Source organism: Panthera pardus, unplaced genomic scaffold (genome assembly GCF_024362965.1).
Source record: "Panthera pardus isolate Hobbes unplaced genomic scaffold, ASM2436296v1 HiC_scaffold_11, whole genome shotgun sequence".
Lineage (NCBI taxonomy): Eukaryota > Metazoa > Chordata > Mammalia > Carnivora > Felidae > Panthera > Panthera pardus.
The window spans coordinates 96,861,850-96,889,751 of record NW_026526666.1 but is presented as its reverse complement, the minus strand read 5'-3'; the positions used below and the strand labels follow the sequence as shown (position 1 = coordinate 96,889,751).

The 27,902-nt window shown below is 50.5% G+C and overlaps 1 protein-coding gene across 8 annotated transcripts in view; it reads left to right on the top strand.

The window, feature by feature from the left end:
• The window catches only part of PRDM2 (PR/SET domain 2), a 121,750-nt gene that overhangs the window by 79,711 nt on the left and 14,137 nt on the right, over window positions 1-27,902 (top strand). For 7 of the 8 annotated variants that reach the window (XM_019461887.2, XM_053898936.1, XM_019461882.2 and 4 more), the window contains one exon: window positions 3,404-7,784. The exons of the other annotated variant lie outside the window; for it this stretch is intronic. In XM_019461887.2, the coding sequence (XP_019317432.2) occupies window positions 3,404-7,784 (4,381 nt within the window). The remainder of the gene's footprint in view (window positions 1-3,403; window positions 7,785-27,902) is intronic. 8 annotated transcript variants of the gene reach the window in all.

The window sequence follows — 27,902 nt, the reverse complement described above, 5'->3', positions numbered from 1 at the left end:
TGCTTGGGATTTTCTCTCTCCCTCTCTCTGCCCCTTCCCTGCTGGCGCTGTCTCTGTCTCTCTCAAAATGAATAAATAAACTTAAAACAAAATACCTTAGGTGGATCCCCCTCCCCCACTGCCCCAGGTAAGTCCAGACTAATTTACGGTGTGCTACAAGTTTTGATTTCCTCCTGCTTGCTTCTCTCCTCTTCTGTCCTTGACCTTCAGGCAGTCTGTACTTTCTCTCAGTAGCCTTCCCTGATTAACCAAGCCATTCTTAGATGCTTCTCCTGTTATGCTTTGGAGCAACCTGTACCTCCACAAAGCGTGAGCGTTCGTTGATGACAGCATCGTTGCCTGCTTGCTTGTACGTGGTGCCTGTTAAAGTGAAGCCCTGTAAGAATAAGGGCCTTGACAGTCTTACCTGCTGTTGGCATACAGTAAATTTTGCCCAGTGAATGAACAGCCAGAATTCAGAGTAGCTCTGCCTCCTTTACAGAGCCTTTTCTTAACTCTTGTAGAACTTTCTTAAAAGAGGCCTAATTTAGCAAGGGCTCGGGGGGTACTGTAGAGAAAGCAGCACCGGGACCACCCCTATCAGCATTAAATGGGCTTATAACAGTGCCCATCTGAGAGTCCCTTGCTATCCCTGTGATTCCTTCCAGCCATTGCCCCACTTCTCAGCTTTCCTTTACAGCTACACTTGAAAGAGTTGTTTATAGTCTCCCTGTCTTCCCACTCCATCCATTATCTTAGGAACTCCGTTAGCCGTTTGTCCCCACAGTTCCCCAAAACTGTTGTCCGTGATCAGCACACCAGTTACCTTGGTATATCGGATGTTGAATTCTCTGTCCTCTTTTTAGCCGACCCAGCTCTCACTTATGGACACAGCTGATTGCTCCCTCCTGGAAACTTTCTTTACTCTTCTTGGCTCTCCAGATACCTCACTATCCAATCTTCTGACTTCTAAGTACCAGAGTCACCTGGCGGACTATCTTCCCGCCTCTCTTCTGTCTGCATTCGCTCTCCAGATGGCCTCGTGCAGTTCCGAGTTCCAAGTACGGTTCTGGGCTCGGCCTCTTCATTGAACTTGAGTCCTGTAAAACCAACCACTTAGTATCTTCACTCAGGTGTATGTTGGGTACCACAAACTTCAACGCATCCAACGTAGCTCTTGATTTCCCTTCAGTGGACACACGCACACACACACAGAGAGAGAGAGAGAGAGAGAGAGAGAGAGAGAACGAGCGCGCAAGATCAGAGCTACTTTTCCCTCAGTCTTCCAGTAAAGAGGATTATCACAGTTGTTGTGGAATCTTCCTCGCCTCCTCCCTCCCTCTCCCTGTGCCACAGCCAGTCCGCAATCTTGTCTTTTTTGTCTTCAAAATATATCTCGAGTCTGACCACCTCCCACCACCTCTCCCTGCCCTCACCCTTGTCCATTGTTTTCTGTCTGTTTCTATTGTCCAAGAGTTTTCTATCTTCTACTCCCCACCCCACCTTTCTGACTTGTTGCTTTTTTTTTTTCTTTCTTTCTTTTTTTTTTTTTTAACACATCTAGCACATTCTTGACTCAGAGCTTACGCATCTGCTATTTCCTCTGTCTGGAGAGCTTCCCTCCCCCAGATGTGTGCATGACTCGTTTTCTTCAGGCCTCTGTTCCACTGTTTCCTTACTAGTGAGTCCTTCCCTGACCACCAGTCTGCCGTCCACCTCAGGTTGGGCTCACATGGGTGTCTCCTGGGCATAGAGGCTCAGAAGTGACTTCAGGTCTCTGTTTCTTTCTCGAGGTGCTCCTGAGTTCTTTCGTCTTTTTATTAAGTTTCTATTTTAATTCCAGTAAAGTTTCCATGCAGTTTTGTATTGGTTTCAGGTGTCCCATATAGTGATTCAACCATTCTGTATGTTACTCTCTCATCATAAGTGTGCTCTTCAATCCCCTTCACCTGTTTCACCCATCCCCCCACCCAGCACCCCTCTGCTAACCACCAGTTTGTCCTCTGTAGTTAAGAGTCTGTTTCTTGGTTTGTCTTTTTCTTTTTTTTCCTTTGCTCATTTCTCTCTTTTTCTTTTTCTTTTTTTTTTTTTTCCATGTTTCTTTATTTTTGAGAGAGAGACAGAGTGCGAGCAGGGGAGGGGCAGAGAGAGACAGAGGGAGGGAGACACGGAATCTGAAGCAGGCTCCAGGCTCTGAGCTTTCAACACAGAGCCAGACGTGTGGCTTGAACTCACGGACTGGGCTGTGAGATCATGACCTGAGCCAAAGTTGGATGCCTAACTGTCTGATTCGCTCAGGCGCCCCTGTTTTGTCTCTTAAATTCTACATGTGAGTGAGGTCATAGGGTATTTGTCTTTGTCTTTCTCTGCTGACTGACTTTGCTTAGCCTGATGCTTTTTAGCTCCATTCATGTTGTTGCACGTGGCGAGGTTTCATTCTTTTTTATGGCTGAATAATGTCCGTGTGTGTGTACCACATCTTCTTTATCCATTCCTCTCTGGATGGACCCTTGGGCTGCTTCCATTATGTGGCTGTTGAAAATAATGCTGAAATAAACACAGGGGTGCATGCATCCCTTTGAATTAGCGTTTTTTCTTTTTTCTTTTTTGGGGGTGGGGGGTAAATATCCAGTGGTGGAATTATTGTGGATTGTGGGGTGGTTCTATTTTTAATTTTCTGAGGAATCTCCACACTGTATCCCACGGTGGCCACACCAGTTTGCATTCGTACCAATAGTGCATGAGGGTTCCCTTTTTTCCACAGCTCCTGAATTCTTAATAATTTGATTAGGCTTGGAAGAAGTGATCTCTGAAGTTTCTTTTACTTGAAAAAAACTCTGGTCACCGGGTTCTGGAAAATGTCCTAGCTTCTGGATGCACAGTTTTTGGTCAGGAGGGAGGGAGAGAATCCATTCTATTCCAGACAGGCTACTGAGAACCTAACCCGGTAATATGATGAACGGTTTCCTGCTTTCAGTTTGGAATCGTGAGAAATTAGACTTCACAACTAGACTCCTGAAAGTCAGTATCACACACACCGTAACGGTGACTTCAGAATTGTGTCAGTATCCGGCACAATTTTAAGCTCTCCGATTTGTTAACAAAACTGTATTTGTGTGTGTGTGGCTGAACAGAGAAAAGAATCGAAGCCCCACGTGAGCGCTCTTGGTTCACATACGTGTCCTCGCGGCACGGCGTGTTGCCTGGTGTGTGCCAGATGCCCCAAAAATGTTTGTTGAGTGAATGAGCGAAGTGGATTCCTGTCCAGCACGGCTTTCTCAGCGGGAAAAGAGCGCTCTGTCTGGTTGGTCACACTCTCTCGCATTGTAGGTGATGAGAGAAATCACTTGCACAGTAAGAGTTGAGCATGACGTGCCTGGTTTTTGCCCTTACGCCCATGCTTCTGCTTCCCTGTGCCTTCTAGGTCCCAAAGAGGACGAGAAGCCTTCGGCCTCAACAGCTGAGCAGACCGCCGTTCTTCAGGAAGCGGTTAGTCAGGATGTGCTTCCAGAACCGGTAGTGTCCCCCACTGCCTGCGCGCCCCACGCGGAACCCGAGGAGAAGCCGGAAGCAGCGAACTGTGAGGTGAACGATTTGGAGGAAGAGGAGGAGGAGGAAGAAGATGAAGACGATGAGCTGGAAGAAGAGGGGGAGGAAGAAGCTGACACGCCAAATGAAAGTTCTGTGAAAGAGCCAGAAATTCGGTGTGACGAGAAGCCTGAAGATTTGTTAGAGGAACCAAAAAACGTTTCGAGAGACGCTCTCGAAGGCTCTCCAGGGCTGACGCCTGTTAGCAGAACTCCCAAAACTAAGGAAGAGGCCAATGGTGACGTGTTTGAAACGTTTATGTTTCCGTGTCAGCATTGTGAAAGGAAGTTTACGACCAAGCAGGGGCTTGAACGCCACATGCACATCCACATATCCACCGTCAACCACGCCTTCAAGTGCAAGTACTGCGGGAAGGCGTTCGGCACCCAGATCAACAGGCGGAGGCACGAGCGGCGCCACGAGGCGGGGCTGAAGCGCAAGCCCGGCCTCGCGCCCCAGCCGTCGGAAGAGCCGGCTGATGGCAGATCGTCCGGAGACAGCGTTGCTCCAAAGGACGACTCGACTCCTCCCGGTCTCGGGCAAGACTCTCTGCTCTTGCGTCCGGAGAAGGCTCCGCCAGAAAACGTCGGTTCTTCCGTTGCAGAAGAGAATGGGGAAGTGAAGGAGCTTCATCCGTGCAAATACTGTAAGAAGGTCTTCGGGACGCATACCAACATGAGGCGGCATCAGCGCAGAGTCCACGAACGCCATCTGATTCCCAAGGGCGTGCGGCGGAAAGGGGGCCTCCTGGAGGAGCCGCGCCCTCCCGCGGAGCAGGCCCCGCCCGCCCAGAGTGTCTACGTGCCCAGCACGGAGCCCGAGGAGGACGGGGAGGCCGACGACGTGTACATCATGGACATCTCCAGCAACATCTCTGAAAACTTAAATTTCTACATCGATGGCAAAATTCAGACCAGCAGCAGCACGAGTAACTGTGACGTGATTGAGATGGAGTCCGGTTCGGCCGACTTGTACGGTATCAATTGCCTGCTTACTCCGGTCACGGTGGAAATCACTCAGAATGTAAAGGCCGCACAGGCCCCCGTAGCCGACGATCTTCCTAAAGAGCCTTCCAGCAGCACAAACAGTGAGTCCAAGAAACGGAGAACGGCGAGTCCTCCCGCGCTCCCTAAAATCAAAGCCGAGACGGAGTCTGAGCCCTCGGTGCCCGCGTGTTCCTTGCTGCCTCTCAGCATATCGACTTCGGAGGCGGTGTCTTTCCACAAAGAGAAGAGTGTGTACCTGTCGTCGAAGCTCAAACAACTGCTTCAAACCCAGGACAAACTAACGCCTCCTGCGGGCATTTCGGCAACGGAAATACCGAAGTTAGGTCCCGTTTGCGTGTCTGCTCCCGCGTCGATGCTGCCCGTGACCTCGAGTAGGTTTAAGCGGCGGACCAGCTCTCCCCCCAGTTCCCCACAACACAGTCCTGCCCTCCGAGACTTTGGAAAGCAAAGTGATGGCAAAGCGGTGTGGACCGATGCCGTTCTGGGTTCCAAAAAACCCAAATTAGAAAGTCATAGCAACTCACCAGCGTGGAGTTTGTCTGGGAGAGAGGAGAGAGAAACGGTGAGCCCGCCGGGCTTTGATGAATACAAAGTGTCTAAGGAGTGGGCAGCCGGCCCTACTTTCAGCAACGTGTGCAACCAGCAGCCGCTGGACTTATCCAGCGGTGTCAAACAGAAGGCCGAGGGCACAGGCAAGACCCCGGTCCATTGGGAATCTGTATTAGACCTCAGTGTGCATAAGAAGCCTTGTAGTGACTCTGAAGGCAAGGAGTCGAAAGAAAACCATCTGGTGCAGCCAGCCTGCAGTGTCATAAAGAAAAAGAAGCCAACCACCCGCATGCTGCAGAAGGTTCTTCTCAACGAGTACAACGGCGTCGATTTACCCGCAGAGAATGCTGCAGACGTGACCCGGAGCCCGAGTCCTTGTCAATCCCTGGATCCCCAGCCAGACTCTGGCCTCGGCCCTGACGCTGGTTTATCGGCCCCTGTGGTCGAGTCCCCACCTGATGTCTCTCCTTCCTCGCCTGCCCTGCAGACATCTTCCCTTTCTGCCGGGCAGCTGCCTCCTCTCTTGATCCCAACGCATCCCTCTTCCCCCCCGGCCTGTCCTCCTGTGTTGACTGTTGCCACGCCACCCCCTCCACTCCTTCCTACTGTCCCTCTTCCGGCCTCCTCTTCTGGGGCGTCTCCCCGTCCGTGTCCCTCTCCGCTCTCGAATGCTACCGTGCAGTCGCCGCTTCCCATTCTGTCCCCTACGGTGTCCCCCTCGCCATCTCCCATCCCTTCGGTGGAACCTCTCACGTCTGCTGCTTCGCCCGGACCCCCGACCCTTTCCTCATCTTCTTCCTCGTCTTCTTCCTCATCTTCGTTCTCCTCTTCTTCCTCCTCCTCTTCCCCCTCGCCGCCGCCGCTCTCGGCAGTGTCATCCGTTGTTTCCTCTGGGGATAATCTGGAAGCTTCTCTCCCCATGATAACTTTCAAGCAGGAGGAACTAGAGAATGAAGAGCTGAAGCCCAGGGAAGAGCCCCGGTCTGCAGTTGAGCAGGAGATTGTTCAGGAAACGTTCAACAAAAACTTTGTCTGCAATGTCTGTGAATCACCTTTTCTTTCCATTAAAGATCTAACCAAACATTTATCTATCCATGCTGAAGAATGGCCCTTCAAATGTGAATTTTGTGTGCAGCTCTTTAAGGCTAAAACTGATCTGTCAGAACATCGCTTTTTGCTTCATGGAGTTGGGAATATCTTTGTGTGTTCGGTTTGTAAAAAAGAGTTTGCTTTTTTGTGCAATTTGCAGCAGCACCAGCGAGATCTCCACCCAGATAAGGTGTGCACACACCATGAGTTTGAGAGCGGCACGCTCAGGCCCCAGAACTTCACAGATCCCAGCAAGGCCCACGTAGAACATATGCAGAGTTTGCCGGAAGACCCCCTAGAAACCTCGAAAGAAGAAGAAGAATTAAATGATTCCTCTGAAGAGCTCTACACGACCATAAAAATAATGGCTTCTGGAATAAAGACAAAAGACCCAGATGTTCGACTGGGTCTCAATCAACATTACCCAAGCTTTAAGCCACCTCCATTTCAGTACCATCACCGAAACCCCATGGGGATCGGCGTGACGGCCACAAATTTCACTACGCACAATATCCCGCAGACTTTCACCACTGCCATTCGCTGCACAAAGTGTGGGAAGGGCGTAGACAACATGCCAGAGTTACACAAACACATCCTGGCATGTGCCTCTGCTAGTGACAAGAAGAGGTACACGCCTAAGAAAAACCCAGTCCCCTTGAAACAGACTGTGCAGCCCAAGAACGGCGTGGTGGTTTTCGATAACTCGGGGAAAAACGCCTTCAGACGGATGGGACAGCCCAAGAGGCTGAACTTCAGTGTCGAGCTCAGCAAGATGTCCTCGAACAAGCTCAAGCTAAATGCATTGAAGAAGAAAAACCAGCTTGTCCAGAAAGCAATCCTGCAAAAAAACAAATCCGCAAAGCAGAAGGCCGACCTAAAAACCGCCTCCGAGTGCTCCTCGCACATCTGCCCGTACTGTCACAGAGAGTTCACGTACATCGGGAGCCTGAATAAGCACGCCGCTTTCAGCTGCCCCAAAAAACCGCTTTCTCCTTCCAAAAAAAAAGCTGCCCATTCATCCAAGAAAGGTGGACACCCGTCACCTGCAAGTAACGACAAAAACAGTAGCGGCCACCGCAGGCGGACCGCGGACGCTGAGATCAAGATGCAAAGTGTGCAGGCACCCCTGGGCAAGACCAGGGCGCGCAGCTCAGGCCCGGCACAAGTCCCGCTGCCCTCGTCGGCCTTCAGGTCCAAGCAGAATGTCAAGTTCACGGCTTCGGTGAAGTCCAAAAAGCCAAGCTCCTCCTTAAGGAACTCAAGCCCCATAAGAATGGCCAAAATAACCCACGGCGAGGGGAAAAAACCCAAAGCTGTGGCCAAGAATCATCCTGCTCAGCTCGCGAGCAAGACGTCCCGGAGCCTGCACGTGAGGGTACAGAAAAGCAAAGCCGTCTTACAGAGCAAATCCGCTCTGGCCAGTAAGAAAAGAACAGACCGGTTCAATGTAAAATCTAGAGAACGGAGTGGGGGGCCAGTCACCCGAAGCCTCCAGCTGGCAGCTGCTGCCGAGCCGGGCGACAGCAGGAGGGAGGATGGTGGTGGCGGCAAGCAGGAGCTGAAGGACTTCAGGTAAGCCGAGGCTTCCAGGGCCACAGGAGAGCCGAGCTGCCGAGCGCGGGGGGGAAGACGGTCAGAAGACAACAATATTCTTGCCCGATGGCTATTTTTTCCTTTTTCCTGTAGAATTTTGACATAAGCATTTAAAGGAAGTAGCTGTTGGTTAATTACGTTGGAGGCACGAAGAAGGGTCACTGCTGGGCTGCCTCAGCCACGAATTCCCAGCTTTTGTTTCAGACCTAGGACTCAGCACGTGGTACCATTTCTCTAGCAGGGCCAGTTGTGAATTGAAACCATGAAAAGCGTTCAGAATCACAAGTACCCTATTAACGAAAAGATGAAATTCTCTCACACTTCCTTCGTATCTCGGGTAACATCTCAGTGTCTCTTGTTATTATTCCGGATCATAGATCATTGCTTAGAGTTAAGGTAGATCATTGAGTTCGTTGAAACCACACTGCAATCTTGTTGACTATTTCTGTGACTGGAGCCTAGTTACAGTCACTGAGGATGCTTTTATTATCATGTCTTCTTTTTATTGTGTTTTCATTTGAAAAACTTGCTTCAGATCGGTTATGGAACAAAACACGACACCATATTCCTTTTTAAGATGCCTTACGTCCCCCGACCCGTGCCCCGCCACCAGGTACAGGATAATGAAACAGGCCAGATTCTGAAGAAAGGAGAGGAGGGGGCGCTGAGAGCCGTGCGGAGCCGGGCAGTTCCCTCGGGCCGGTGTGGCAGCCCAGGGCAGGTCAGCCCCGTGGGTCAGCGCCTTCGTTCCCCCAGCGATGGTGTAAGGGTTCGTCTCAGGTGGGAGGTGGTTTCACAATTTTATTCCGTGTCCTCCCCGTATTAAGACTGTCCTCAGCGACACATAAAAACACAGGGCAGTAGTTCAACTTGTTATATTGGCTTCTCAGACTTTCCAAGTTACTCAAGTAACCCGAGTTGATCGGAGTTTCCTGCATAATGCCTACAGGTGAATCCTGTGTGAAGTGCTCCACCTCAGAATTTCTGTAAGACACTCTAAAAGCTTGTCCTTTCAGGGTGAGCTGCTGGGCTCTAGGCTTCCTTGGCGATCACTTTCAGTGTCTGAAGCTCTTCGGTGTTTCAGGCAAACCATTAGAGCGAATTCTGGGGCGTGTCTGCCGTTTCGGAGACTCGGAGGTGCTGTTACCAGCGCGCAGGTGATGAGGTGGAGTTCTTGGGGCTGGTGTGCCTTACGTGGTGGCTGAAGAAAGAGGTGGAGAAGGGTCATTAGCCAGAGGCTGATTGGAATGGTTTACTGTAGGAGTGAAGGGTTCCGTTTCAAAAAGCGATTTTCGTAAGTGAACTGAATGATCAGTTGTGATAGTTCCAGTTCAGCATCTGGTCTCTGGCCACGGCACAGGCCTGTGTGTAGCGTCTCGGAGCTTCGCCCTGGTGAAAATACGCACCTGTTTATCGGCTGTTCAAGCTGCCTGCCTGTAGCAGTTTAACGGCGTACCTGTTTGTGCTCATTCTGTGTTCTGGAAGTTCCACAACAACAGGGTGTTCTTAAGCCGAGTTTTGTTTTTTGTTTTTTTTTTTTAAAGTTAGAGAACCAGAAAATGCCATCATGTTCACTGACTGTACCGAAAAAACATCTCCCAGGTGGTTGATGCTTTAGAATGTACTATGTGCATCCCTGTTTGTCTGCAATATTACCTAAAAGAATCACTCATTTTTGTACTGGTTCCTGTTTCTACAATTCAAGAGTGAGGTTATGAAAAATCAAAGTACTATAAAGAGAAACTCTCTGAGTAACCATACAGTTAGGAGGTTCATCCCCTTAGCTCTTCCTCCTCCAGTGTTTTTTTGAAGAACCCTTAACAGTGCAAAGGACCAAAGTGCCTAATAAAATTGTGTCTCTCTCCTTTGCTCCGGTTAACTTTCATTATTTTGCTTTATTTGATAGCTAACAGGGGGTTACGTTGCTGGACTGGATTGAGCCTAAAAGGAAACACGGAAGAGTCTGTTAAGCAAACATGGCTGTTGTTTCTGACAGGCAGATGGTAGCAGCAGGCCTCCCTGTTTGCAGGAGTCGCTGGGACTGTATCGTGGGCACGTCTGAAGGATGTGTGCCTCACGCAGGGAGCTGCTTACAAGTGACCATAAACTTGTGAAGTATCTTGGGGACGTAAAAACCAAATGTTCAGTCGGACATCATACTTAACTCATCTGGACACAAGAGTGGGCATTTCCTCAGAGAGTTTATTCTTCTTAGCGCCTTATACGAGGTGCATTAGGTATGAAACCGGGATTCCTGAGCTCTGGCCTGGGGAAGGTGGTGGGTCCTCACTGGCCAGCCCAGGGCTCTTGGAAAGCCAGCCTCATCATCCTCGCGGGTTGGACGTGTCACACTGGAAAGGAGCTGTTTTAATCTGTAGTCTCTGTCCTTTCTCAGTATGTTCCTGCTTGTAAATTTTATTCAGGGATGGTTTCATGGCGCATATTTAGAAATATTTGCTTGGACTTTGTTTTCAGCGTTAGCCCCTCGCGTATTCAAGGACCTCACAGAACTGGCAGCACATGTTTTCCTGGGTGTTTCGTTCAAACAGACTGATGAAGAGCTGGTCTCCAGCACTCAGACATTTTACATTTGAATGCCAGTTGAGGATTCCACAGGTTTTTGAAGCCATGTGAGTGAAGTCAGAGTTTCCCATTCAGTGCTGAGGGTTCAGCAGAACTTGCCAGTCGGTCATTTCCTGGAGCACAAGACATTGTGCCAATCAGGGTGTCAGAAAGACCTGTGTTCCGAATCCTCCTCTTAGGACAGAGCAGCAGAGGGCACCAGGCATGCCACCCGTCTTTACGTTGTCCTGTCACACCTTTCAGCCCAGTGAACCCTGTGTTGGGCTCCCCTTCCTCAGTTAGCAGCCGGAACCCCTCTGCGTCCTATGGGACCGAAGTTGCATCTGTCGCTGAGGGCTCATTTCCACCTGGCGTAAGACAGAAAGACGAGGAGAGAGATGCATTCTCTCCTCCTATCTACCCCTCTTCAGTCTTTGTAAATTTCAAGGTGTTTTTACATTTTTTTAATGCTCCTTTTAGAGCAGCTTCTAAAAAGTACTATGTTCCCATTGAACACTAAAAGGTGAAAAGGCAAACTGAAATAACAGACCAAGTTTTCCCATTTGCCATGAATTGATTTGAAAACTACAGTGATGCTAATTTTTTTTACATGCCCACCTCTGCCATACACCAGTCCAAAGAGACCTGCTTGTGGTCCCTTCCAGCCTTTTTTGCGTAGGATGCCCAGGTTCCTGTGTACCTTCAGAGGTGTTCTTTTGCTGTCATGGTAACATCTGTTGAATGGTCTGCTTGTCTTTTCCTGAACGTGGTCAGTTCATACTGGGTTACGTTGCTTTGGCATTTATCTTCAGTTTTCTTGTTTTCTAGGAATTTCCTGTAGAAAAGCCCCCAAACAAAACAAACTTAAATTGACTAAATAAAGACATTGCCTGCTCAACTTAGGATAAGCACTACAGCAAAGGATATGAAATCTGCCAAGCTTGCGAGGCCAGTTGAAGCTGTCTCGCAAATCCTAACACACAACTGATTGTCGTCAGGCTTCTTGTTGCCCGGCTTAGGGTCAGGGTCTCCTGCTTCGCTGGAGCCCGGCTCCTGGCGTGTGCCTGGCTCCTGGGTGATGGGGCTACAAGGAGGAGGGCACGTCGCCATGGCACTGGGGGCTCGGATCTAAGTGCGGCCCTGGCGCTTGGCACGCAGCAGAGAAAGGAACGATTTGAACTTCTTACCTTGCAAAGCAAGTTCAGTTTTAGGAGAAGTTTTTGTAGATTTCAGGGATGACGAATTCTGATGCACTCATTCTAAAACGTTTTGGTCACACACCAGCTCTTTATGCCTTTCTTTTAAATGAGTTCTGTACGGAGAGGCACTTAGCGTCTTTCAAGCCTTTTTTTTTTTTTTTTTTTTTTTGTTTAAATATATATCACAAGCAGATTGCCAGCATAATGGAGAGGGAAACCAGATCAGGATTGGATATGGACTTTTTAAAAAATGCTTTATCCAGCATCATGTTTATATATCCAAACGGACCTTGTCCTCTCGGTTGATTATCTGGCACTAATTCATAACCATTATATTATCGGACACTGCGTAGCAATATGTCCGCGCCCAGAATGCATATCTACACGTAAGTATAAATGAATTCATACATGCCAGGTTTTACACTTCGGTCTCTAAGAGCAAAAAACCCACAGATTGGCCTCTTCCAGAGGATGTAAGTGTCATTTCTCCGTGCATTCTATGCCTCCCTTCTTAATGACTGAGTTGGTGGAAAATGGCTTGGTTTTATTCATGTTGATTTTTGTTCTCAACTTTGAAAGTAATCTACCTCTGAAAATGTGTAGTTTGATGCTTGTTCGGTGACTTTGTGCCACTTCAACCCTCTCACGACCATTCCCGTTTTGTTACATTTCTGTTATGGGGACTTTGTGTTGAAATGTTGTGTAAAGCATTTGTAGCAGTTTAAAAATAAAGTATTTAAAATTATTTAAATTGTTTTGGACACTTCAATTGTATTATATATGATTTACGTTTTACATTTCTGTTCGCGTTGTTAATCTGGAGAGTGTTCTTGTATTGAAGTTTGCTGTGAGTTGTTTTATTGTTCTTGTTGGAGAGTGATACAAAAGACGATTCTAACGCAAACATTAAAATTTACAATTTGACGTACAAAAGGGGTTGTCCGTTGACTTTAACCGATGTAGCCTTGAGAGAGAGAGAGAGACAGAGAGAGAGACAGAGAGAGAGGGAGAGGGAGGGAGAGGGTCATTCTAGACAGGCGTGCCATTCGCTATTTTTCCCCTTCTGGCGTGAAATAAATCATTGAGCTTGTCAGCTGTATAGAGAGTGTGTTTATGCTGTTACCAGCGAGCACTTAATAACTAGAGGGAATTCAAGCGATACGTTTTATATCATTGTAACCAATAAAACCACTTTCTAAACCCTCGTGAAAGGACTGCTTTTGTACATCCTGGGGAGCAGTGAGGGAGGAGGCCGAAGGGGCGGGAGGAGCCGCGGGGGCACAGCCCGCCCGGACCACCTCTCTTCCCTTGCTCCTGTGTGGCAGTCACTGAACGTTAAACTCCCATCCCGTCTAGAGGGTGGACGCGCAGTCGGGACCGTGGTGCTGAGAAATAACCTTGTGAACTCCTTTTGCCAAGAGGGAAATAAAGAATTTCCTACGTGGGGTCTCCGCTTCCTCTCTGCTTGGTAACTGTTCACGCTAGTTTGGGGGTTTTTATTTTTCTGAATCCCTGGAAGAATGAAACAGGCTGTAACATTTGTATTAAGCTTAATATGGAATTGCTGTTTTCTTTGTTTGGTTTTGATTGATTGGAGATCAGCAGTTTCATCAAGCCCTCCACGGCAGCACTTGCTGTTGTCGTGCCTTCTTCCTGTCTCTGCGTGTTCTTGCATCCGAGGCAAAGGCAGTGAAGCTGAAGGCGCGAGCGGCCTGCCTTGGCCAGACGGTCCCACCTCTGGCCGAGGATACTCCTATGTTGCAAAAACCCAGGGGCGAGGAGGCATGTGGGGGGGAGGGGCGGGGGGAGAGGGGTGCGAGGGAGCTTTGCGATAGCTTTCGGTGTCCCCTTGTTTTAAATGTTCCGCTAAACTGAGCGCCGAACTCGCCCAGTGTCCCGTGCAGGAGCTGGGCCTTGTGAGATCAAGCGCTGCCCTGGGAAGGAGAAGCAGGTTTCCGTCCTGTGATCCTCGTTCGTCCCTCCCCCCACGTGCCAGTTAACAGGCGTCTAACAGGTGCCCTCCGCGTCCCTGCCAGCGGGCAGGTTCTTTTACCCTCCAAATCTCAGTTCCCAATGTGCCCAAGTGGGTCACGGATGAGATGGTCTCTGAGCCTTCCTTCCAGAAGGAGGTCTTTTTTTTTTTTTTACTGGGTATGGATGCTCACAGGCTGTCTCACCAGACTGAAAAGAGCGGGACTGGGTCTGGCTCCTTGGGCCCCCGGTGCTGACAGCAGTGCTGGAGCGCGACAGGCACACGGACAGTTACTCAGGGGAGGAGTCCCCAGGAAGCCCTGTAGCTCCCACCCCGCCAGGAACGAGCCGCCGGAGAGTCTGGTCGCTTTTACTCCTCGTGGAGTGCAACGTTTTAAAACATTCAGAAGGCTTATGTTTTTGCTCTTTTGAAGCACCTCTCGCTGTGATCACAAACCCCTCTCTGGGCTGGCTGTTTTAACCTGGTTGCTGCAGGTGCTTTCTAGTCAGATGTTCTACAGAATCACAGTTTATTGAGCACCTACTGTATACCGGGCTGTGTTGAGGTCCCTGGTTACATCAGCGGATTAAAAATCCTGGCCCTGGTGGAACTTTACATTTGTTTGGCCGTCCCCCCTGTTTATACTTCCTATGGAAAATGTCACTTTGTCACAGCTTTCCAAAGGCTGGGTGCTCAAGAAGATCCCTCTAACTGCATATTTGAGGATGGATGCCTAGCTGGCTGCAGCCTTTTACTACTTGGTGAAAGCGACTTTAGTAAAACTGTAGCTCAGTTACTGCGTCTGCTACTCAGGTGGATTTTGATTTGATACCAAACCTTCGAATGGACCGACTTTATCCATAAAGCATAGACGTTGACCTCGAGAGGAGAGTGGAGTGCAGGTGGGTGAGAGAAAGGCAGACTTGGATGCCAAGGCCACGTTTATTTATTTAAAAAATATTTCTTTTAATGTTTTATTTTTGAGAGAGACAGAGCATGAGCCAGGGAGGAGCAGAGAGAGGGAGACCCAGAATCCGAAGCAGGCTCCAGGCTCCAGGCTCCGAGCCGTCCGCACAGAGCCCGACGCGGGGCTCGAACCCACGGACCGCGAGATCATGACCTGAGCCGAAGTCGGATGCTTAACCGACTGAGCCACCCAGGCGCCCCAACCGAGGTGGCATTTTAAAGACCGGGCTGATGGTTAGAGGAAGTGGTTTGCCACTTGTCCTTGTTTAGGAGACCCAGTAGCCTGTGGCCTCTTCCCTACCGGGTGGCAGCAGCCCACTGCTCCCCCTTCAGGAATCTCCTCCTTCAGAGACTGTCTCCGGAAAGCACTGTTGAGTGTGTCGTAGAGTGTAGACAGCGATAGGGTGGCCTGAGAGACTTGGGAGGTGGGGGTGGCTGGAGGGGACCTGGCGGGGATTGGCACGCTTGTTGGGCAGCAGGCCCGGCTGTCAGACGACAACGAGGAGCCACAGCCCTGCTCTCACGTGCAGCGCCTCTCAGACTTTTCACCTAGAGAGGTGCCAGACGACCGGCTCCAAAGCTCTACGACCAACCTTTTAAAATAGACCGTGGGTGGGGCCTGGGTAGTCTGTCGTTTAAAGCCCCAGGTAATGTCAGCAGGCGTTGAAGAACCAGTGAATGGAGGTGGGGGAAAACGAGACCGTTAGTGTAGCCCTTCGTGGCTCGAGCACTGACGTGTTGCTGTCTGAGCTTACAGTTCCCCTGCCGGTACTGTCTCGTCTTTCCCATTTTTCTGAAGGGAGCAGGGGGGAGGGGTCACCTGGGAGGTGGGGAGTAAAGGGCTAGTCTTGAGCCCTGGGCTGGGCTGTAGGTTATGGAAAGAAGAGGCGATCGGCCTCGGGAAGAGGAAGGTCGGCTGGGTGTGCAGTTTCTCGGCCAGTATTCCAGGGTCACAGCCCCTCTTGGGTCCCCTCCCTCCTGGTGCCTCTTGACCTCCTTTCTGGGAGTTTGCCTACAAGATGCAGGGCCTTTATGCTGTGCTAGGAGATAAAGAAAAAATAACATAGTAGGAGCGAGATCCAGCTGGTGGTCATGATCTCCATATTACTGTTAAAATTCTTTTTTAGACAAAATGAGAACAGTGTCAGGAAAGGTTTGACGGGACAAGAGAGGTTTGAGTGGGTGTGACAAAGGGAAACATGGAAAACTGCTCATTGGCCCATCCGTGGCCCGGTCTCCTGTCTGGGGGCTGCCCAGGTCCCCCACTGTGTAGCCCCTTCCCGTCTCCGGCCACACGGTGCAACCCCAGCTCTTCCTCCCACCTTCCCAGCCTTGTGCTTGCTTCCTTCCCCAAGTGGTTTTGGGAACGACCTGATGAGCCTTGCGGACTTGACGACTTTCGAGTGCTTTCTGTGTTTGAGGGACCGTGCTTAAGCGTCTGTCAAACTTGACGATAGCACCTCGAAGTTGGTATCGTGTGTGGATGGGGAAACGGACCCCGGGGGAGTGATTTCCTTCAGAGACCACACCACTCTCAAGTGGCCAGTTGGGATTTGAACCGTCTCCAGGCTACGCCATCCTATTGATCGTTTTTATGGTTATCTGTTATATGTATTTTTTTTTTTTTTTTAAGTTTCATTTCCTCTGAACGTAGAATACAGGACTCGATACCTTCTCTACTAAGGGCTTTCTGGCTTAGTGAACAAGTAGAACCATCGCTGTGGGTACGGAGTCTTCCCGGTGCAGCAAGACTGCAGACAGGAGCTGTCCCTCGGAGACCCGCGTCCGGCTTCATGCTGACCGCGGGATACGCTTCTCCCTGTCCTGGACCTTTCAGCTCTGACTGGCTTTGTAGGTCATTCTTCTTACTCATGAAAAATCTGCTTAACAGAAGCCAAGCTCGTTATAATAATAGCCTTTGATTTTGAAGGTGGTTCTAAAGAAGGCCCGGGGGTCATCAGGAGTCCTCCCTCAAATGTCACGTGAGAACCTTGACCTGTTGGGGCGTTAGCTCAGAAAGATAGTAGTTGGTCCAGGCTTGCCTTCCCACCTCAGCAAAGAGTGCCGAAGAAAGGGTTGTTCGTAACTTTCTGCGGGTAGTTATTTCTGAAATATAGGATTAAGAGCCTGGAGGGTATGTGTAGGTTTTGTTTACTTTCTGGGTTAAGAATAGGAATAGGGAAAAGCCGTCATGACCGTGCATTACATTTACTTGCAGTTGAAAAATTACACTCTGTTGTGAGCCACGTAAAGGGTTTTGGAAGTATTTTTATTAGAGTAAACTTGCTGAACTGTTGGGATAATAGCATTTGTCCATGCTGCTATCTTCTGGCTTGTATAGAAAGTGACCCAAAATTCAGGCAGATGTTCCAGAAAACGTAAATATCTTATGGGAAGAGTTAGTGCCTAAATGTGCCTTCCCGTGTCCAGCTCACCATGTGCCACAGGAAACCACAGTGATGACCTGCCCAGTGAGGGGGGCGTTTCAGTAGTGAGAGAACGCTACGGTGTTTTTTTTTGGTTTTTTTTTTAAGTAAAAAAAATTTTTCATTAATGTTTATTTTTGAGAGAGAGTGTGTGAGCAGGGGAGGGACAGAGAAAGAGGGAGTCCCAGAATTTGAAGCGGGCTCCAGGCTCTGAGCTGTCAGCACAAAGCCCGACACGGGGCTCGAACTCACGAACCGTGAGATCGTGACGTGAGCTGAAGTCAGACGCTTAACCGACTGAGCCACCCAGGCGCCCCCTCCGGTGGGTTTTAAAGTATGGATTTATGCCCTGAGTCAGAACACATTTACGCTAAGCACATTTCCGTACCCGTGCTTAGACAGGCACCTGTGTCCTAATCTGGAATTCTGCTTGGGTAACTACCGAGTCTTAGCATTAAATCTAAATGTAAACTTTGAATAGGAATCATTGGAAAAAAAAAGACCTGGTGTTTGTTATACAGGTAAGTTAATAACACGAGGGGATTTGGGCCTTAGGATATAGTTGGGGCAATTTTATTTTTTAATTTAAAAATAAGAACTTCAGTTTAAGATCGTTGCATTTGTTGTCGTATTTAATAATTGCCCCCGATACACTATTTTAACATTCTTTGTCGGAATGAAGTTATTTGAGACTCATATGGGTTCGATTTTCCTCGCAGTAACATTCTGCTCTCACTTGCTTTTTATAATCACATCCAAACCTTGCCAACCCAGCTCGAGTTCAGGAACATTTTCATATGGCTTCTATTACCAAGCTATTATTGGACTTGTGAATTTACGCACGTTCTCCTGGAGTGTTTGAGTCGGCCAGCCATTCAGAAAACATCTTCAATGGCTAGTCTGGGTCACGAGGGTGTCGGACTGCAGATCTGATGGACTCTGTCTGTGTGCGGGCCCCAAGAGGGCTCTGGGGTGTAGCTGGCCGCCGTGGGGCGCTGGGGGTGCTCCTTGGCCCAGCTTGCGTGCCGGGCCCTGTTCTGACTGTCCCGTGGCACTTGTCTGCTCTGAAGCTCCCCCACCACCTGAGGGAGATAGCATGTCTGTTTACAGAGAAATCGACCACATCTGAGGGACATGGTCACTGGGTTTACGTCCCACAGCTGTAGCTGTAAGGGGCGCCTACAAACAGGCCATTTGATTCCATGCCCTTAACTACAGTGACACCACCCGATTCACCTTCCCCGCTTGGGTTTTGCACGGCTATCGTGTCTCCCAAATGACTGGTGCTGATGTCATCGCCCAGAGCGGGGGTTTGTTGCAGAGGCTGTGTAGCACAGTGGGAATAAACACAGGCCTTGAACCCTAGTGATCTGGGTCTCAGTTCCCCTGGAACCCGCTGGTAACCGAGGCAGGGCAGGCTGCCGGCCGAGCCTCGGCCGCCTCACCTGCAGGTGACTGTATTGAAGGTCAGGTGTGTGCTTAGGACGCAGTAGCTGCTGGCCATGGGGGTGGTGATGGTGAGTCCTCCCCGTGGTAGACCCCAGAAGGCCCTGCCCCACTAAGGAAGCCCGCGGCCTAGCAACCATCCTGGTGGAAGGGGTGGAACTTGAGCGATGGTGATCCCTGAGCGACTCTTGGAAGAAGCTCCTGAGGAAACTGCTCGTGCTTTTCAAGGCCTTGAAAGGAAAAGGATTACTTCATGGCAGCTGACAAGCATCAGTTTATATTGGTTTCCCCAGAACAGACGAGATTAGAACTTGCATCAGAACGTTAGAAACAGTCTTGAAGTCTTCCAGGGCGGGCTCCTTCCCTCCATCGAGGCGCACCGAGGTGTCGGGGAGCCCTTGGTGCCCTGGCCTCCCTGGAGACCCTCACAGTAGCAGTGGGGGCCCGTGTAGAGCTTCGGTCCAGGGTGGCCGGCCGTGGCCACACAAGAATGGAATTCAAGGTTGAGAACTTTTCCAACGGCCTCTGACCTTCCATGAGGGACAGTGTGGTGTAGGCCAGCCGTGGCCGGCTTTTGAGGTTTTGTTGTGATTTCGTTACAGGCAGTAGAACGTAGGTAAGGGTGTTGATTGGCTCCGGACCTGGAGCTGCTGAGCAGTTGTCCCTTCCTCCCAGAAGCCTTCCCTGACCATCCAGTTGGAAATACTGCCCTTGGCCCTCTCCATCTTCTCACTCTGCCCTACTGGTCTTGGGGGCCACTTAACTCCTCTGTGCATTGCTACCGACTTGTGACCTTGGTTTACTAAACGTCTGCCTTCCCAGAGTGAACATTCTACCTGGGAGGAAGGACCTTTGTGTTGTTCGCTGCTGCGTTTCCAGCATCTGCAACAGAGCCTGGTGTGTAGCAGCCGCTCAGTATAAATACTTACTGACTGAATAAAATGTTTGAAGCCTGGCTTTGTCACTTACCAGCCCTGTGACCTCGGACAAATTACTTAAGCTCTCTGAGCCCTGCTTTTCCCTTCTGCGAAATGGCAGTAATGATCTGACCGCAGAGGCTGGTTGCGCGGACGGCAGGTGAGCCTGTGAGGACCACGGATGCCATGCCGCCTGCCATAGCGAAGGGCTTCGAGAACGTTAGCCACTGCGGCTGTTACTGAAAGGTGCCCTCTGGAATGTCCCTTGGGATCGGACGGAAGGTTGCGGCTGGCGCTCAAAGCCGACTTGCCACGTAGGTTTTATGGCGGCACAGGTTGCAGTAGCTGGAACGTTCCCTCGTCATCCGCTTCCGCTGCCCGTGCCCGGAGAGAAAGCTGTCGGGTGGCAAGCATGCTTTGCTGAGCGCCTGCCAGGCCGGAGCTCCTCCCTGTCTGCGTCAGGCACTCCCACCCGTCAGAAATAGAAGGAGCTATAAAACACGAAAACCAGTTTTCAGATCAGGGCGAGGACGAAGATGACTGTCATTTTGTCACCGCCTCTCCACATAACTTGATTTCTCTTGGTTTTGAATTTCAAGGCCCAAGCGGCAGTTTTTAAAAGCCAGGTGCAGAAGAAAACCTTGGTTAGCTTGGTTATAAAATCATGAAAACCTAACCAAGGAACTCCAGCCCACTGAAATAATAATGGAAGAATGATCCCTGATAATTTGAAGTGCTTGCTAGCCGCCGTCTTGGGGGTTTTCCATATGTTCTCCCGCGTAGTCGTCGCATCGAGTCTGTGAAGTAAATACTTCTGTGTTCTCCCATTTTACGAACGGGGAAGCGGGGCCCAGACTCCTGACGCGGTTTGCCCGACGCCACAGCCGTGTGGTTCCATTTGCCCATCACGAGTCGTGTTCTCCCTCCCGCCCCTACCCGCAGATCTGGGGGTGAAAGCCCTTGACCTGCCCGCTTCTTGCTTCAGTGGTATGCTCTTTAAGAGGCAGGAAGGAGACGTGGCTTTAGTTTGTAGCTGCCTGTGTGTGGGTAGGAAGCAGCAGCTAATGCAGAGGAGCTCAAACCGGGGGGAGGCGAGCACGAGTCCTGGCCCCTCGTGGTCCTAGTGCGTTCTGTGAGTGCCTGGGAGACAGGACCGAGTGGTTTCTGCTGTAGGCCTGGTGTGATGCCCCGTGCTCAGCCCCCATCTACACGGCTTTGTTAGGGAACGGGCAGATCCGGGTACTGACTCGTTCAGAGAGTCAAACCTTGCTGCTTCCTAGTGGCACCTTTTATCCCCTTGTCTTCCTATTTGCAAACCTTCCCAAGCCATGGCTGGCCAGTAGGTTTCCAGATGTGTGTGCATGGGGAGGAAGGACCTGCTTGGGGTGCTGCACAGCCTTGCTTCGGAGGTGGGGTCGTGCTTGGGGAAGGAGGGCCAGGCTGAGTGCCTGGTGTCTGCCTCCCATGGCGGGAAGGGATGTCTGTGGTCTCACCCATCGGCTACTTGCCTGCTTTTAAGAACTACGCTAGACCTAATTTCGCCTTTCCCTGAAGGCTCGAGGTGTAAGCATTGATTAATACTGGTTGTGGAAAGGGATGCCCTCAGATAATCCGGGTGTTCAGGATCCTGAAGGTTTTTTGAGAAGGATGTACTCCTCACTGTCTCCTTTTTCATTATTTATAGATCTTGTCTGCCCTCCTCGTGTCCCCAGATACGGTTCTGTTGATCGTCGATGGTTACGGAAGCTAGATAGCGGTCCTGTTAATAGGATACGCAAACAAAGAAATGGTGGGCCCTGAGAGAACACCCAAGGACCTCCCTTGTGTGTCAGGTGTGCTAATATTAGAATGTGGGTTTTCTGGCATGATTTGCTTACTCATTAAAACTGGTCGTTGCTCTTGGTTCTTTGCTGGTAAGTGACGCTGCTGGACAAGCGACCTTGTAATAGGAGAGTGTCAGGTGTAACAAACACATAGAGACTGCTCTTTTTTTTGGGTTTTGTTTTTCTTTCAAGCTCCTGAAAACATGTGAGTTAGAGAAATGGTTTGTGAAGAGAGTGACGTGAACGTCCGGGTGACGTGTGCACAGGCTTCCTCGGCGAAGGCAGAGGTGTGCTGCGAGGGGAAGCACCTTCGTTCCGAAACAGGATAGTTTTCTTCTCTTTGCTGGATGCCTGTCCTTTATGTTTGAGTGGATGCTCTGTTTAGTGCTAAGTGCTAGGAGGTGGTTGACTCTGGAAGGAAGTACGTGGAGTTCACTCATCTCCTTTCTTGGTGCACGGGCTGGTGAACCTGCCAGGGATTTTCCTCTCTGTTTCAGGATCTTGCTCCAGAAGCTTTTCAGAATTTCCGTAATAACCAGTACATAGATGTCTTATACTCCTACCTTTATCGTTTATATCGAGGCTCTTTCGATCGAATTTTGCCAGCCGGTTTCGTGAAAACCTACGTTAACTGCTTTGGTGCAGGAACCAACCACTTCGACACATCTCAGGAAATTGCTGCCAGATACTGTAGTTGAAGTATGTGCTGTTTTAAGTGACTTCATCGCCATGATTAGTACGACTGTGTGCTTTAAAAACTATTTATAAAAATTACGGACGCAGCCCATTAGGGCCAGCTGACAGCAGGTGTTTTATTAAGGCGATGCCCTGAATTGAGTTGGACAGCTGCTCGGGTGAGGGGTGGGGGTATTTTGCCCAGCTGGGTGTGTTGGTAACTTCAGCTCGAGGAGCTGCATTCCCGCAAGGTGTTTCCAGGTGCGCGAAGGGGCCCTAGTTAGGGTTGTCCCCCACCCCGGCATGTTCACTTAGCGGACGACCTGCATCAAAACCTAACCCAGGAGGCTTATTTAAAATTCCAGACCTACTAAACCATCATCTCCGGGGTGGGTGTTTGAACTCTTTTTGTTTTCATCGGCTTCTCGAATGCGTCTTTACCCAGAAGTAAGGAGTTCTCCTTTGGGTCTTAAAAAGGACAAGTGACCGTGGTATCGCCCCCATCTCATTAACTTAATTTGCTTCCAGTTTTCATTTGAAATTCTCTTCTTTTGGTTATTAGCAATATCTTCGAGGTGGTAGTTTTTGGTTTTCAGAACGCATTAGTTAACGTTTTTCCTCGATCCTGATGAGTACCCCGTGACGGATGAGCAGGATGGCGCTACAGTTAGGGACGCTTCTAAGTGTCAGCCATGGTGAAATTAAGGGTTTTCTGCCTTGTCCATTGTTGCTCTTAGCGTGTCTTTCTGAGGGCGACAGGTGGCCTTTAGCTATTAACTAGTATAGTCTGGGTGCTGCGTCCCCCGCCAGTGTGGTCACCAGTCCCCAGCACCCATGCAGCACCTAGCACGTGTAGGTGTCCACTCAGTGTTTCTGGAATAAAAAGGAAAAAAAAAGTCTCTAGGAATAATAGAGTCTGAGCTACCATTCGCTTATCTGGCCCGAATTTAGGACTCTTTGGCCTAAAGTGTGAATTTGGGGGCAATTAATTGTTGGCAACAGAATAGAGAACGTCCATTGGATAAGTAAATGACCAATTAAGATCGTGTTGAAAGAGGGGTGCCTGGGTGACTCAGTCCGTTAAGCCTCTGACTTCGGCTCAGGTCGTGGTCTTGGAGTTCGTGGGTTCGAGTCTCGCGTCGGGCTCTGTGCTGACAGCTCAGAGCCTGGAGCCCGCTTCGGATTCTGTGTCTTCCTCTCTGCCCGTCCCCTATTCGTGCTCTGTGTCTCCCTCTCTGTCTTAAAAATAAATAAACATTAAATTTTTTTTTTTTTTAATCGGGTTGAAAGAAAAGGTTTGGTTATTTGGTGATAGTTAATTACACCCAGCATTAAAGGGTTACCACCTCAGGGCACAGTCCTCAGGGTTACAGATGTCTAAGGAAAGCCAGTCAGTAAACGATAGAGGCCAGAAGGAAATTGCAGCTGCTGGCTCATTCGTTCAGCCACGCTGGTGGCATTGTTTCTGATCGATCTACACCAGTGCGCACAGGCTGCCTGAGACTGTGATCTAGCATCCTTGATGCCCGGGTAGAACTATCTAAAAATTCCTTTACAGTTTTAAACCCTCTCCCCCAATTTTTGGCTCTGAAAATAGGGTCACCCTCCCTGTGTCACCAGCTTTAATTCTGCCTCCTGACACCGGACATCTCCTCAAGGGTCCCTCACTTGTAGAACCTCCAAAATACACGGCAGTGGAAGATTTTCTCGTGTGTTTTCATTTTTGTTCGAAGCCTTTCCTCTTAGAGCTTAAACGCTGATTGATCTCACGATGTCCCACGCACCTGACGGGGCCGTGCTGAACAAGGCTGTTCCCCCAACTGGGCCTATGCCACAGCATCACTCACCTTGGCCTTTCCCCCCACACACTCGCTTTTGAGGTGCCGGGGGATATGGTCCCACTGACGAGGCCGAAGGGGAAGCACAGGGCTCCCCCGTGTGCACACGGCAGTCTTCAAGGCCAGCATGGTCACTGCTGCCTAAGGAATAGTGTGAGGTCATCTTGCAGAGTGCCAGGCCTGCCGGGGCACAGCGCTACCTGGAATCGTTCAGAACTTCTGTTCCAATTCCAACCGTGGATAGAGTGAAAGACAGTGGAGGCTTAGTCAGTGTTTCCGTTTAGTCAGCCCTCCCTGTTAACGGATGCCCCGCGTTCCCAGTGGATCGCATCCTGACACCCTCGCGGGGAGAGCCCGTGCATGTCTGTTCCCGGCGGTCAAGTTAATGCTGCCAGAAGTCCGTAGTATTTGTTCCCAAACCTGTTTATGCTACGTGTATCTGTGACTGTACTCGTATGGCTCAATTAAATAGTACCCAAACCAACAAAATGGGAACGTAAGAGCTGTTTATGAAAAACAAGTTGAATGCTTCTAAAGGCTCAGAGGAATTTGCTTAAAAACTGTCGCTCAGTTACCCATTCATTCAGTGGGTGAAAAACCATGAAAAATTTGCATGAAGGCAAAGGACGATTTCACACTCAGGTTGCTTTTATAAGTCACTTAAATTCTTTGCCCCACTTTATTTACTTCTTTACTATTTTAAAATACTTATTTTGAGAGAGCGAGCCTGGGGGAGGGGCAGACAGAGAGGGAGAGAGTGAATCCCAAGCAGGCTCTGTGCTGTCAGCGCAGAGCCCAAAGGGGGGGCTCGAACTCCCCGAACCGTGAGATCATGACCTGGGCCAAAACCAAGATTTGGACACGTAACCCCCTGAGCCACCCAGGTGCCCCTGCCTGCCCCACTTGAAATAGTAACCGGAACTCACAGGTGATTTCGGGTGTGATTTAGTCGGAAGGACAGTGCAGGTCTCAGGCCTTTGTGTGTTTGTTCCTTTACCCATCTGCTCGGGAGCGGGTGTAGGGCCAGCGCCTGGGGGTGTGTGCTGGTCAGTGTTGGGGGTTGTACTGGTGAAAGAAACACGTTCTGGTGGGGAGACAGAGTGTGAACAAGCAAGGAGCTACACAGAATGTCAGGCGGTGAATGCTGGGGAGGGAAGGAAAACAGAGAAAACGGGGTAGGGAGATCTGAAGCCAGAATCGGGGGCTACCACCGAAAATGTGAGGGCCAGAGAAAGTCTGGCTGAAAAGGCAACATTGAAGCAAAGAGTCGGAAGTGAGGAAGCAAGCGTGGGGACCTGGGGAGGAAAAGCACTTGGCAGAAGGATAGCAAGTGCGAAGGTCCTGCGGCAGAAGCATCCTTGGAATGCTCGGGGAACACTGGGGAGGCCGGGTTGTCTGGAGGGGAACAAGGGGGAGGGGAGAGGAATAGGAGATGAGGTCGGGGAGGTAACCCGGGGCCATTGCAGTCACTGTAAAGACTTTCCTTGTGCTCTTGAGTGGGAGCCATTGGGGGGCTTCGAGGGCAGGGGTAATATGGGATGCCTTGCCTTTTAGGAGAGTCTCCTTTGTTCATCTGGTGAGGATGAACTGGAAGGAGCCAAGAGTAGAAATACAGACTGGGAATCCAGTGTGGTAACCCAGCTCGGGAGTGATGGTGGATGGACCGGAGGGTAGCAGGGGAGGTATGACTAGCAGGGACATTCTGGATATATTTTGAAGGGGGAGCCATGAGATTTGCTGAGGATTGGATGGGGATTGGAGGAGAGAAGTTCAGGATGACGACAGGCTTTTTTCACCTATGCTTCCAGCACCCAGGTGCATTTTTATTTATTTTTTGCCCTTAAGTGAGGAGGTGGAAGACTGTAATTAGAGCCAGTATGTGGGATGCACGTGTGCGGGGCGTTCAGTTTTGGGCAGGTGAAGTTTGAGATGCTCTCAGACCATCAAGGGGGAGCCGTGGAAGGGGTAGTCGAGTATCCCGTTTGAAGTTCAGAGGGAGGGGCCCGGCTGGAAATGTGAATTCTGGGGTCCTCAGAGTGCACACGATACTCAAAACCACGAGATTGCAAATCCCCGAGGGAGCGAGCGTAGGTAAAGAGGAGACGCCCAAGAACGGAGTCTGGGGGTGCTCCGGGGTTGAAGGCTTGGGGAGATCGGGAAGGGCCTGGAGGTGTTCTGGGCCAAGGGTGTGCGGGGGACCCGTGTGGCTTCTGATGGCGGCAGCGGTGGTCGGTTCGGGGGTGGCTTCGTGTGCTACAGACCAGACCGTCTCTGGGCTTGTGCGGCAAGTGGAGACGCCCCCTGACTCATCCGGGGAGGCATCTCCATCACAGGCATCCCCAGGTTTCTTGCTATTTCCCCAGGGCTGTTTCTGTCTGAAAACCATCTGCAGCAAGGCAAGTGCCACCCCGTCAGAGATGCAGGCACTGGCCTCGGCTGCTCACATTCTGTCAGATCTGCTGCCTTGGAAAAGCAAAAGTCCGTTGTTCACAGTTCAGAGAAGCCCCAGGGTAGAGACACTGGGCGAGTTCCTGCCCTGGTCTTCTTCAGATTTGCAGACTGCCCCAGTTCCCTCGTGTAAAACTTGCTTTGAGACCCAGGTACAAGAGGACAGGGGAGATTCGGGGGTGAGAACTTGTGGTAACAGTTCTCCCCGCTTCCCCAAGCAGTGGCCTTCAGGGACAGAAACCCCTCTTCTGGAAGTCCTGTCTCTTCTTCCAGGGGGTAAAGTAAGTTCTACAACCTATGCTGCTTTGTCTTCCCTCCCTCCCTACCCCATAAAGTAACACAAGAGGCAACGTGGTAAAGAGAAGCAAATCCCAAAATACCCAAGTCTCAGGGTGTCAACAGGAACTGTGCGCATGCGCGCGCGCGCACACACACACACACACACACACACACACACACACACACACACACAGTGTTTCTGTGGTCTGTTCCCTTATTCTGAGCGCTCAGGTAGCCTCTGTTTTTCACACTCTGTAATTATGTATTCCTATGTTATGCAAATAATGACCTTCCCCTTCTGGGACACATGCCCCATGGGGGCAGAGAGGAGGTCTGTTTGGTTTACTGCTGTGTCCCCCAGGCCTAGCACAGGGCCACGCGCGTGTGTGTGTGTGTGTGTGTGTGTGTATAATAGGTGCTTGATTGAGCAATACTGATACACTTTAGTAAGTCTCAAGGCCCTCTCCCCACGAAGGCCCAGACCTGACTGCCAACTGATTATACTAAATTAAATTCAGGACATACTTCTTCATATGGCTGATTTTAGGAAATTTCTGTTCAAAGAGGCTAAATTAAATTTGTGTGTGTGTGTGTGTGTGTGTGTGTGCACGCACACGCCTGCCCTTTAGCAGGCCCTCCCGGAGGTTTCACATGGATCAAAGCCATCCTCTTGCAGACTTCTCATTGTGTCTTCAGAGGGCATGTCTGCTTGGCTCTCCACTGTGTCCCACGGTACCTGGCACAGAGCAGGCACTCAGTAGCTAGTTAACCAGATCGGCAGAGGAAGTAAGTTTGGAGTCCATGATGGCGTGCGTCCTCCTCTGGGGAGTTTATACCTCCTGTGAGCACATCAAAGGCCCAGTAATTCCGCACGGACACACCTGTATGGCTTCGTGAGCCCATGCTCTGGAGGTGAATGGCTTGGGCTTTGATCCCAGCTCTGCCTCTTGCCAGGGGCGCGTTCTTGGGCAAGCTGCCGAACCTCTCTGTGCCTTGGGCCCTCGTGTATAAAACGGAGCAGTACCCATCTCGTAAAGGGCTCGTGAAGATTCAGTTTGTGACTGCCCGTCAAACATTGGGCACAGCCCTCGACACACAGCAAGCACGGAAACATTGGCCGCCGTGACGCAGGTGGTAATGACACGTGTGGCATCTGGGGCAACTTGTTCTACTGAACCTTGGTTGGGGAAATGCCGGTTACACGGAAGAAACATTAGGAAGGTTTTCATTCCATGTCTGCCGCTACCTGGCTGTGAGTCCCCAGGCCTCCCCGGTGTTGCCGGGCCGGGCGTCTGTCCCCGACAGGGAGGGAGCCTGTGTGAACGAGTGGTTCACACATCAGATGAAGCACACAGTCCTGGGAAGCCCAGCAGCCCGGAGTGGAGTCGGCTGGCCTGGGTCCCAAGTCTTCCAGCACCTGCGGGCATCCTCTGCTTGCCCGTCTGTAAAACAGGATGAACTGGCCCAGCCCTCCTCACTCCAGCCTGTTTGAGTCAGCCAGAATGCAGGGTGAGGGCTTTCGGGAATGGCGGGACAGAGCCGGGAG